The sequence below is a fragment of the Podarcis raffonei genome, chromosome 10, assembly GCF_027172205.1.
Source record: "Podarcis raffonei isolate rPodRaf1 chromosome 10, rPodRaf1.pri, whole genome shotgun sequence".
NCBI lineage: Eukaryota > Metazoa > Chordata > Lepidosauria > Squamata > Lacertidae > Podarcis > Podarcis raffonei.
This window is the reverse complement of record NC_070611.1, coordinates 19,721,832-19,734,678: the sequence shown is the minus strand read 5'-3', so window position 1 is coordinate 19,734,678 and position 12,847 is coordinate 19,721,832. Positions and strand designations below refer to the sequence as shown.

The following is a 12,847-nucleotide window of genomic DNA, read 5'->3' as shown; positions in this document are numbered from 1 at the left end:
ACGCTTGTATATTTCCAATATGTGTGTATTAACGCTGAATTATTTTAACAACAACAACAACAACAATAATAATAATAATAATAATAGGAAATGGTTTATTGAATATTTACAGATAAATTGCAAACAGATAAAAACATGGGCAGGATTATTGTAATAACCTGCAGTTTCATGAGAGTATATATTTCAAGTAGATGAATAAATGAGCAAATTAAATGAATTTGGATATGCAGAAGATATTTAAAAAATAACTTTAAGGAACCGCAGAAAGAAGGGGAAGGAAGCCAAGTTTTGAAATGTTAAAATGATTGTAAAATTAATGAAATGTATAAACCTGAAAAGTATAAATAAAAATTAAAAAAGAAAAGAAATTCATCATCATCATCTCTGTTCAGTCATTCAGAAGAACATTGAGAGAATGAACATAGGAGAGTGGTGTGCTATAGATATGTATAGCAAAAGGCCAAATAGCTACTGAATTACTGAACAGAGATGATGATGATGATGAAATTCTTTTTTTTCTTAAGGGTCTTGCTTAGCCAAATGTATGCATGGGGATGGAATTGACTGTGCATATCTGGGACATTATCTTCCACTGCAATGCTCCTCTGCCCCATTCACATTTATTTAACAAAAATCTGAACAACTGAACAGGGCTTGTTTCTACATTCACTTAAGAAACCCTGGTTCTCCATGTAACTGGTGAGATGTGGTTTTTCCACCTGCACGATTCATTTATTTGAAACTCTTCTATCCTCTCTTTCTACCGACAGTGTTCGCAGCAAATCACAATAAGGCGTGCAAAGCCATGAAAACACAATCAACTATGATGCGTATGAATTTATTTTTACACCAGAATTTTCATTATACATTAAGCACAGGTTCAGCATAGACCAAATATGCTAAGGAAAATCGTTAAGGACAAAGCCCAGTCATGGAAATCTCCATTCAAAAGTTACTTTTATTATGCAGCAAGCAACTAGGATTTGCTTTGTTTAATTACAGGAGCAGGGGGACATTCCTCAGACCCACAGTATGCAAGAAGAACAGTTTCAACCGTTTCCTCCCCAGCAATAAAACCTCCCCCTGCAGGCCAATGGGAACTTCTTTTCTAAGCCAGAAGGGAGCCAATTTTTGACAGGATCACAACTAGATAGAGAAGGTTTTAAACTCCCCTCCCCACATGCTGCTCCCTCTGAAAACCATGCAATGTGCAATGTACAGTTTAGTGCAATGTGTAGTTTATTCTTTATAATAATTGAGTGGGTGGGTGTAGTGTATGACCAACTTTCTCACGCACAAGCCGTTTAGTAGATGCATAAAGGTAAAGGTAAAGGGACCCCTGACCATTAGGTCCAGTCGTGGCCGACTCTGGGGTTGTGGCACTAATCTCGCTTTATTGGCTGAGGGAGCCGGCGTACAGCTTCCAGGTCATGTGGCCAGCATGACTAAGCTGCTTCTGGCAAACCAGAGCAGCGCACGGAAACACCGTTTACCTTCCCGCTGGAGCAGTACCTATTTATCTACTTGCACTTTGACGTGCTTTCAAACTGCTAGGTTGGCAGGAGCTGGGACCGAGCAATGGGAGCTCACCCCGTCACGGGGATTCAAACCACCAACCTTCTGATTGGCAAATCCTAGGCTCTGTGGTTTAACCCACAGCGCCACCCGTGTCCCAGTAGATGCATAGCATCTAATTCTATTCTCTTAGAGCCAAACTAGGCAATATTGTCCGTTCCTTTGTTTGTTTAATCTGAGAATCATTTCCCTGTACTTTATCTGATGTAGGTAATGCCTGGTTTTTTTTATTTTAAAAAGTCTTCCCTATTTATCGAAACATTTTTATCCCACCTTTAAAAATGTCTCAAGGATATGGAATTTCTTAATGAAGCTTTATTTAACAAACTGTATCCAAAATAGTATTTTGTTTTTTTAATCATTTGTGAAGCTCCTGGTACCACCTACCAGTCTTCTTAAAGGCTGGCAACATCTGCGACTGGTTTCTGCTTTACCTGAGGGCTTTCATTTAAGCAGTGATTAAAAAAAAAGTAATGAACAGCTGACAGAATAAACACAGCTGCCAGCAGCCTCCTGTTTTTAGGAAAAGATTTCATTGCCACAAAAGCTTACACCTTTTATTGATTATGTTGATGCTTCCTGCTGCATTAATACAGCTGAAGTTCACAGTTCTCCTAAGTACATGCACTATGCATTTAAAGCAGTCTCATATCACATTAAGGTAAAGGCACCCTGGACGGTTAAGTCCAGTCAAAGGCAACTATGGGGTTGTAGCGCTCATCTCGCTTTCAGGCCGAGGGAGCCAGCGTTTGTCTGCAAACAGCTTTTCTGGGTCATGTGGCCAGCATGACTAAACCGCTTCTGGCGCAACGAGACAACGTGAGGGAAGCCAGAGCGCACAGAAATGCTGTTTACCTTCCGGCTGCAGCGGTACCTATTTATCTACTTGCACTGGCGTGCTTTCAGACTGCTAGGTTGGCAGAAGCTGGGACAAAGCAATGGGAGCTCACCCCGTTGCGCAGATTCGAACCGCCAACCTTCCGATCGGCAAGCCCAAGAGGCTCGGTGGTTTAAACCACAGCACCACCTGTGTCTCTGTTAAACAGATTAGACCACATTAAACAGCCATGGCTTCCCCCACAGAGTCCTAGGAATTGTTATGGGTGCTGAAAATTGATTCTGGGGTACAATTCCCAGAATGCCCTGGGAAGAGGGATTGACTGTTTAACCACTCTGAGAATTGTAGCCCTCTGAGGCAAATAGGGGTCACCTAAGAACTCTCAGCACCCTTTACAAACTACAGCCGTACCTTGGTTCTCAAACGCCTTGGTACTCAATAGTTTTAGCCCCCGAACACCGCAAACCCAGATGTGTTCCAGTTTGTGAACGTTTTTCAGAAGCCAAACGTCCAACACAGCTTCTGACTGAGTGCAGGAAGCTCCTGCAGCGAATCGGAAGCCGTGCCTCGGTGTTTGAATGTTTTCAGAAATCGAACGGACTTCCGAAATGGATTCTGTTTGAGAACCAAGGTATGACTGTACACCCCTCAGTATTATTTAGCGGAAGCCATGACTGTTTAATGTGGTATGATACTGAGATGTTGCACATGGTTAGCCCCCGTGTGCAATTAGCTGGTGTAGGAGGGCTTAGCTGGGTTGCAGCGATGACAGAGCTCTCCTGAGGTGTCGAGGGTCAGTGCATCTGTTAACAAGAAGTTTGGTGGTTTGAGCTCACCCAGGAATGGGTGTGAGCAGGATTCCTGCATTGCAGAGGGTTGGACTAGATGACCCTGTGGGTCACTTCCAACTCTACAGTTCTATGATTCGAAGAAGGGTAGGCCTTTAATCCTTTCCCTCTGCCCCATGCTGTGGTCTGATCAGATTTGGGGGCTCTCACCTGCTATTCACAATGGGAGAAAATCTCCAGTTTGATGCTACTGGAACTTTTCTCCCATGGGAAGGAGACGGAAAGGATGTCCATCAATACAATGGAGAGAAGGATTAGAGTAGCACCCCCATCATACCATGGACCTGATCCAGTTTGGATGCCCTGCAGCTGGCTATGATGATGGTGGTGGTGATGAAGATGGCTTGTGCAGCAGGGCCCAACCATGTGACAAATGTCACATCTGCTATTCTCCTTGCGGGACTGACAGAGGTTGATCTTTGGGGTCATCAAACCTATTGTTGGTTGTGAGGTTCACAATCATGTGGATCCCAAAGGTCAGGATCAGTAATAAGACTAGCGAGGACACCAAACCCATCCAAATTCCAGGGGTGAAGAAGGTTGTGCAGTCACTGGCATAGGAAAATTTGTGGCCTTCAACGGTAAACGCTTGAATCTGCAAAAGAGAAGGGGGAGGGAGAGGATTGAGCTGCCAGGAATCTGTACTTTATGTCCCATGTCCGCTCGCAATGTGTTCATTAACCACACACCCATCTTGTTTGTTGAAGCATAGGAAAGATGTAAGTTAAAACGATGGAAAATCGAGGGGTATTCTAAGGATACAGCCCTGGGGAGAACGGTAAAGCAACATCCATTAACTTCTGCACGTAGACATTGTTAGGCCACCTTCACGTAGCTAAAAAACTTTTCTTCCACCAAAAACAAAACAAAACAAGCCCCACAGAGTGATAGTTCAAGCTGCCCTTTGAACCCAGCTCCGTTGATTTTCTAAAGGTCTTGTTATGTACTGAGTTGAATAGGATCCAAACTGCAGCAGTCTGATTGGTCCTAGAACAATGCAGCAGTATGATTGGTTGGCAGGAACCACCCAATCATGCTCCAGATAGAAGTGAATCCACAACCTGATTGGCTTACAGTAGAATTCCGGAATTAGCCAATCATGTGCAGCCCATTGTGTAAACAATGTATATAAAGCAGATACAGTGAGGGGACTTTCATTCATTCCTCCTCACCACTATGAGCTGAATAAAGAGCATGAAATCACTTTGCGACTCTGAGTATATTTCAGGTCTCATCTATCTGAGGGAGACTCCTTAGGACAATGCCTGAGGCTGAACTTGGAATCTGACACAAAGTTGGGGGTCTCCCACTGAGCTAAGGCACCTCTCAAACAGGGGTAGGAAATAAGCAGGCTGAGTGTTTACTCACAGCTTGGCAACTTTATTTCCATTTTGTGTGTTGGGGGGGGGAAGCCTGTATATTTAGGCTGTGGTTACATTTGCACCATCATTTCATTTCGTTGCTTACTTTCTCTCATACCATCCACATTTCTCCAGTGAAAATAGGGATGTCTAATTCAATAGTAATAGTAGGTAAATAAGTAAGTAAGTAAGTAAGTATGGGGGGGAGGTAAAGGACCCCTGGACAGTTAAGTCCAGTCAAAGGCGACCATGGGGTTGTGGCGCTCATCTGGCTTTCAGTCTGAGGGAGCTGTTGTTTGTCTACAAACAGCTTTCCGGGTCATGTGGCCAGCATGACTAAACCGCTTCTGGAGCAACGGGACACCATGACGGAAACCAGAGCGCATGGAAATGCTGTTTACCTTCCTGCCACGGCGGGTACCTATTCTCTACTCACACTGGTGTGCTTTCAAATTGCTAGGTTGGCAGAAGCTGAGAAAAAGCAATGTGAGCTCACTGGAGAGCCAGTGTGGTGTAGTGGTTAAGAGCAGTAGACTTGTAATCTGGGGAACCGGGTTCGCGTCTCCGCTCCTCCACATGCAGCTGCTGGGTGACCTTGGGCTAGTCACACTTCTTTGAAGTCTCTCAGCCTCACTCACCTCACAGAGTGTTTGTTGTGGGGGAATGTTAGCCGCTTTGAGACTCCTTCGGGTAGTGATAAAGCGGGATATCAAATCCAAACTCTGCTTCTTCTTCTTCTTCTTCTTCCATCATATGGATTTGAACTGCTGACCTTCCAATCAGGAAGCTCAAGAGGCTCAGTGGTTTAGACCACAGCACCACCCACTCCCTTTATTCTAAAAACATAACAAAGCATTAAACATTTTTTTAAAAGCTTCCCCATACAGGGCTGCCTTCAGATGTCTTCTAAAGGTTGTATCTCCTTGGCTCTGGAGTCGCATAACTCCATACCCTCCAGCATTTCTCAGATGAAAATAGGGGCGTCCTAAGGAAAAGTGGTGGGACGTGGGTGGCGCTGTGGGTTAAACCACAGAGCCTAGGACTTGCCAATCAGAAGGTCAGTGATTCAAATCCCCGCGACGGGGTGAGCTCCCGTTGCTCGGTCCCAGCTCCTGCCAACCTAGCAGTACGAAAGCACGTCAAAGTGCAAGTAGATAAATAGGTACCACTCTGGCAGGAAGGTAAACGGCGTTTCCATGCACTGCTCTGGTTCGCCAGAAGCAGCTTAGTCATGCTGGCCACTTGACCCGGAAGCTGTACGCCGGCCCCCTCGGCCAATAAAGCGAGAGGAGTGCCGCAACCCCAGAGTCGGCCACAACTGGACCTAATGGTCAGGGGTCCCTTTACCTTTAAGGAAAAGCAGGGCATTTTGGGATCTAATAAAAATCTGGGGCAGCTTCTGTAAATCCGGGACTGTCCATGGAAAATGGAGGGTCTGTTCTCTTCAGGCTTCAGGCGAAAGTTGCAAAGGGAAGACACACATTATCTGGCTGGCTGGATGGCTGACAAAATGGTGAGGTTGCATAATGTTGTTATGGCTCCCACAGAGCATTGAGTGGCTATGAAATAATACAGTCTCGATACCGTTCTCGGTGCCAAAGTGTTTGAAGCATGTAACAACGCTTTGATGTTGCAAAAGCACTTTAGCTGAAACAGACTGAGGTGGCTAAAGGGGGAAGACAATGTTTGCAGGGTACAGCAATATTGATCTTTTTTAAAGAATAAAATAAACCCGCAACACACCAGTCTGAGATGTCTCTTCTGATGTTTCGGTCTAGAAGCTTGACTGTCTCAATGTGCCTTTCTAGTTTTTAAAAATACCTATTGTAATTTCTGCACTTGGCAATATCCTTGCTTATATTTTGTCACAGCATTGGTAGGGGGCAGTTGTCTTCCACTCATAAAATAAAGATGTGCCACCTCACATCCTGTTGTTGACAAGCAAGAAAAGCCTATAAAACAATATTCTCTTTTTGTCTGTAACTCACTGAAGATTTTTCAAGGTCTTTATAAAAGAATTCCAGCTTGTGCCATCACCTTTCCAGAATCTCAAGCGGAGAGCTCACCCCAAGTACTTTTAAGTTGACAAAGATTATGGCTTTTCATGTATATTGGATATACTCTATTACTAAGCCATGATTCACACATCATTCCTTTGCAAAAATGACCCCATTCACTGAAGTGGCAAAATACCATCTTTTTCCATGTATAAGACAATCTTTTTTGCTTATTTTTTTTTAGTCCTATACATGGAAAAATACGTTCCAGAGCTTCAGCTGCTCGTTCTGCAAATTTGGGGGGGGGGACTCAACAAGTTTGGGTGATATTGGGTGTTTAAAATATTCATTTCTTAATTTAGGGTTCAAAAATAGGGGTTGTCTTATACATGGGGACGTCTTATACATGAAAAAATACAGTATAATTTGTTTAGTTGTTTGACTGGATAAAAAATGGATAATGATTGGTGTTGGTCTGTTGCTTTCTATGGATAGCTTTCTGGAGAATCTTCTTTTTTCCTTGTTCTCCCCATTTATAGGCTGCCCCAACCCTGTCAATCCTTCATCTTCACATTACTAAAGAGCTCACTGGGAATCCAAGAAAGGGTGTTGGTTAAAACTTTCTCTTAGGGTTGAAGGGGAAAGTAAGTGGTGAGGCAGACCTTTCAGAAACTCCAACAGCAAACTAATAGCTCTTAGAATTGCCTCTGAAACTGCACTGTGTACTCACCTGGAACTCAGAGATGACAACCTGCCACTCTTTCGCTGCAGTATTGCTGGGAGTCAACGTTGCCCCATAATGGTCGCTTGTTCCCACCAGCTGGCAATGGAATGAATACTCCGCAGGACCAGAGATGGAAGGGGCAGTAAATATAGCCGTTTCCTTGTTGTCTTGTTGAATGTGAACAAAATCTAAAGTGAACCACTCTCGAGCAGAGCCTACGTACTTCTTGTTGGACATCAAAAAACTAGAGAAAGGAGAAACATAGAATGCATGGATTCGATTCTTTTCCTTTAGGAATTACCAGGTGGCCGTGAGATAGGATTAAGCAGGCGCATTTGGGTTTAAGAGATGTCTCTTCAAACGTGCCATTCGCCTTAGCAGCGAAAATGAGACCCCCCAAGGTTGTCTCGCGTGCTGCAGCAAATGAAGGATACAAGGGTGGAGTTCAGTGGTTCATACTGCGATATACTGGCAGAGAGGATTTCTGAGTTTAAGCATTCTGCTGACGGGCAATGGAGAGAAGGGAACATGCTGATTCTCCTTGGGAAGAAGAAATGAGGCAGGCTTCTGTTCCTTAAGGAAAGGGGCCATGTGTGAATATGGATAAATTCATTGAAAAGCCATTGAGGCGAGCACAAAAAAGCATGTGCAAGAGGCGGGAGTGTGCCTCTAAACACTGAACCAAACATGAGAGGAAAATACTTATGCACAGCCTTTATAAGCCTGCAAGAACTGAAGCACAATTTGGGCCTTGCCATGTGATTCCCATTTCTTGTCTCCTATCCTGCAGTTTCACAACAACAACAACAACAACAACAACAACAACTTTATTATTTGTACCCTGCCCATCTGGCTGGGTGGTGGTGGTAATGATGATTATGATGCGAAGGCCTCAGGTTCAGTTCCAGGCACCTCTAGTAAAAGGTTCAGGTAAGAGATGCTGGGAAAGCCCTCTGCCTTCAGATCCTGGATAGGCACTGCCAGTCAGAACAGGCAATAGTAGGATAAATGAACAAATACTGTAAGGCAACTTCCTTTGTTGCTGCTTGCATGATTCAGCTGGTGTTGCATTGCTCCCCTTCTCTGTTTTCTTTTGGGGGGGATTTTTCAACAGGCTTGATGTGATTGTGTGCAATAAAGCACAATCCACCAACTGTTTTGAAATTATCAGGGTCTATACCAAATCAATGGGACGCAGGTGGCACTGTGGGCTAAACCACAGAGCCTAGGACTTGCCGATCAGAAGGTCGGCGGTTCAAATCCCCGCAACGGGGTGAGCTCCCGTTGCTCCGTCCCGGCTCCTGCCAACCTAGCAGTTCAAAAGCACATCAAAGTGCAATTAGATAAATATGTACTGCTCCAGTGGGAAGGTAAACGGCGTTTCCGTGCGCTGCTCTGGTTCACCAGAAGCAGCTTAGTCATGCTGGCCACATGACCGGGAAGCTGTACGCCGGCTCCCTCAGCCAATAAAGCAAGATGAGCGCCGCAACCCCAGAGTCGGCCACGACTAGACCTAATGGTCAGGGGTCCCTTTACCTTTACCTATACCAAATCAAGAAATGGGATGATCTTAACATGTTTATCTTAACAGAAAACAGAGGAGCATATACTGTATGTTAAATGTGAAAGGAATAACTTGATTGAGCACCTAGGGGCAGGTATTGCTTCCCCATCCCCACCCCGGCCAGCAGACTGGAAGCCTAGGTAGCTAGAGTGGATTTGTAATAAATAACACAATAATCATGTTTTCCACCTTAGCGGGGCCTGTTTACAGCTCATGATACTTTTTGCAATGTGAGTTGTGCAATAGACAAGCTCTCCTGTCTGTCAGCAGAGGGGTTTTTTTTACTTATTTTTCCCAGGGTCGTATTGTGTTGATTACAAGTCTTTCATTTGGCCTGGTGCCTGAGGCTATTCTAGTGGAAGAGGCTGTGATACGGCATTGCTTACTTTGGTGAACCATTCGCTGCCCGGTTAATAGCACTCTGAACCGCAGTGAGGAAAGATTTAAGCTTTTTAATTTGAAATCATCTCCGTTTTATTCTATTTACTCATACCCGAGATGTTCTTTATTACTTGTTACAAATTTCCAGCCAGACAATCTAGCTTGACCTCAATCCCAAACTGTCTTTTCCCTGAAGTACCATATAATCCATTTGCTAAGGCACCTTCTGAGGCAGGGTTGAAGACCCAGGACACGTAGCGGCACTAACGTCAAGTGAACTACATCCTTATTCAGAGTGATTTAAGGAGAAATGCTGGCTTAGGGTAATAATAATAATAATAATAATAATAATAATAATAATAATAATAATAATTTTATTATTTATACCCTGCCCATCTGGCTAGGTTGCTCCAGCCACTCTGGGCAGCTTCTAACACATATAAGAACATAATAAAACATCAAACATTAAAAAATTTCCAATATGGGGCTGCCTTCAGATGTCTTCTAAAAGTTGTACAGTGGTACCTCAGGTTAAGAACTTAATTCGTTCTGGAGGTCCGTTCTTAACCTGAAACTGTTCTTAACCTGAGGTACCACTTTAGCTAACGGGGCCTCTCACTGCTGCCACGCGATTTCTGTTCTCATCCTGAGGTAAAGTTCTTAACCCGACGTACTATTTCTGGGTTAGCGGAGTCTGTAACCTGAAGCATCTGTAACCTGAAGCATCTGTAACCTGAGGTACCACTGTATACAGTTATTTATGCCCTTGACATCCGATGGGAGGGCGCCACTGACAAGAAAGCCCTCTACCTGGTTCCCTGTAACTTCACTTCTCACAGTGAGTGAACTGCCAGAGGATCCTTAGTGCTGGACCTCAGTGTCCAGGCTGAATGATGGGGGTGGAAATGCTCCTTCAGGTATACAGGGCATTTGTTTGTACGCTACAACACCTGGCTCTGTTGCAGATATAATCACCCAGCAGGTCCTCCTCACAGCCCTGTTTCCATGTTTCCACAACTGGTACAATGATATTTGGACTAATCATCACAAGTTTTAATCGTGAATAAAACTTGAATATAAGCAATAGTGGGTAGACTAATGCCATTAGTTTCTGTTTGCCTGGGATTTTGTAGACTTGTGGAGAGATAAGAGGACGTCCCATTCTGTAAGTGGAAAGCACCTTGACATTCATTTTTTTAAAAAATTGTATAAGTAAATTAATTCATAAACATACCTGATTTCCAGACTCTCAATGCCCTTCACTGGGTTGGTGTATTTTAACGACAACCTGACAAGGGGGTCGGGGAGGAGGGAGAGATGCAAGAAAATGTTACATCATATAATTTTCATATGAACCTTTTTCATTATTATTTTTTTAAAATAGGATCACATCTAAATTGGTAGGTAAAGACAAAGAGATGGCGGAACAGAAAATATTGCAGAGCAGAAAGCTGCTTCCTTATCTCCCTTTCAAACAAAAGGGGGAATATATTGAAGACCTTGATCTTTGGAGTTATTTACAACTCACTTAAATTTAAGTGGTGGCAAGGATTCCCTGCAACAACACCTTACAATGAAATTATTGCCTCGCATAATGTTAATGGGAGTTTTGATCGTGGTGGTGGTTGTGGGGACCAAGACATTTGAATAAAATGAGGGCACAGGCAAGGAGAGAGCGCGGCCGTAAGAGAAGACATGTGGATGAATAGAAGTCATGCATAATTATTCTCTTGGAAAGGAACAATGAAAAGAAGACAAAAGAAGCAGCTATATGTTGGCACAATTCTCTTTTTTGCACCTCATGCATACATACAAGCTGAACTGCTTATTAGCTTTCTTCTTCTTTTCCATGAAAATAATGGATCTGGACACAAATCTGGCTTGATGAGAAAGAGTTTGGAAATGGGGCACGAGAAGGTCCTACGGTGTTTTTCGCTGTGAAATAGCAGCTCTCTGGGAGGAGATACCGTATTTTTCGCTCCGTAAGATGCACTTTTTCCCTCCTAAAAAGCAAGGGGAAATGTGTGTGCGTCTTGTGGAGCGAATGCAGGGGGGAGGCAGGCGGGAAAAGACCCAAGAGCCGCACACAAGCTCCGTGCGGCTCTTGTGGGCTTTTACCCAGGAGGGAGAAGGGACTGACTGGCAGCATCAGTCCCTTCTCCCACCTCATAGAAAAGCCCACAGGAGTCACGCACCCTTTAAAGAGCACACGCCACTGAATAAGGATCACAATTCATACAAAAGTTTAGGTGCGTATCAGAATGCATATGGAATTCTGGTTTCAGTTTCGAAAAGCTCAGAATATGAGGTGCCACATTTTAGAGGATGACGACGTTTCGGGTACCAAATCCAGATCAACAAAATGAAGCAACATTGACACAGGTGTTATTCCTGCAGTGTTATGATATATGTGGACGGGAGTTATTGTTTCTGTTTGTTATTATGGCATGCATTTTTGTGTTTTTATATTGTAAAGTGCCCTGTGATCTTTAGATGAAGGGTGGTATAGAAAATTAATAAATATTAATGATACATAGGAATGGCGTAGGAATACATAGAATACTGACATAGGTGAGTATCTGCATACAGCCTTTCCACACTTATGCCAAGTGTGAGAATGATGGGAGAGTACAGACAATGGCCTGAGCATCCCTGTTGCAGCATCCCATTAGGTCAGACCACCTGTGGTCAGGGGAGCTGGACAGATCTTGTCCCCATCAAAACCATGCCCATAGGGTAGTGGCGCCGCTCTGTGGAACGCCCTCCCATCAGATGTCAAAGCGATAAACAACTACCTGACATTCAGAAGACATCTGAAGGCAGCCCTGTTAGGGAAGTTTTTAATATGTGACATTTTAGTGTATTTTTCATCTTTGTTGGAAGCCGCCCAGAGTGGCTGGGGAAACCCAGCCAGATGGGCGGGGTACAAATAATAAATTATTATTATTATTATTATTATTATTATTATTATTATTATTATTATTATTAATTTGTTCCCATAGAGGTGAACAACAGCTCTTTACTACATAGAAATATTTCAAGCCAGGCCATTGGTCCATCGAGTTCAGTATTGTCTGCACTAACTGGCAGTTGCTCTCCAGGATTTCAGGCAGAAGTTATTCCCAGCCCTGCTTGGAAACTAAACCAGGGACTTTCTGTACACAAACCAGGAGCTCCTCCCTTCTTTTTCCAGACCCTTTTTATGGAAATGAATGCTTTATGCCTGGTTTACACTGTGGAACACTGGAGGAGACATAATAAGTTTCTGAATATTTCAGAATTGTTCCCCCCCCCCGAATACATTGTTTCCTTTTCCTATAATGCTGACGGTTTCTCCTGCTTCTATTGTGCTTTGCATGTTCCTCATGAACTGGTAAAACCAATGAGAGACTAGGTTCTTTCCAGTCCTACAGCTTGTAGTTCCATTTGTAACCAAAATGGAAAAGAATTAATTCAACTTGCAAATATTGTCCGAATAAACCATGCTTTAAATGTTACAAAGATGGTCATTTAATGGCAAATCAAGTTATACATAATATATACTATGTTTCTAATGCAG

General features: G+C 43.5%; 1 protein-coding gene across 1 annotated transcript in view; it reads right to left on the bottom strand.

Annotated features, from left to right (window-relative positions):
• Positions 1-1,227: 1,227 nt before the first annotated feature.
• Positions 1,228-12,847, bottom strand: part of LOC128422339 (V-type proton ATPase subunit S1-like) — a 46,295-nt gene continuing 34,675 nt past the window's right edge. The window contains exons 8-10 of the mRNA XM_053406225.1: positions 10,523-10,576; positions 7,350-7,587; positions 1,228-3,856 (exon numbers count right to left, since the gene is read on the bottom strand). Coding sequence (XP_053262200.1) covers positions 3,647-3,856; positions 7,350-7,587; positions 10,523-10,576 — 502 coding nt within the window. The 3' untranslated portion in view covers positions 1,228-3,646. The remainder of the gene's footprint in view (positions 3,857-7,349; positions 7,588-10,522; positions 10,577-12,847) is intronic.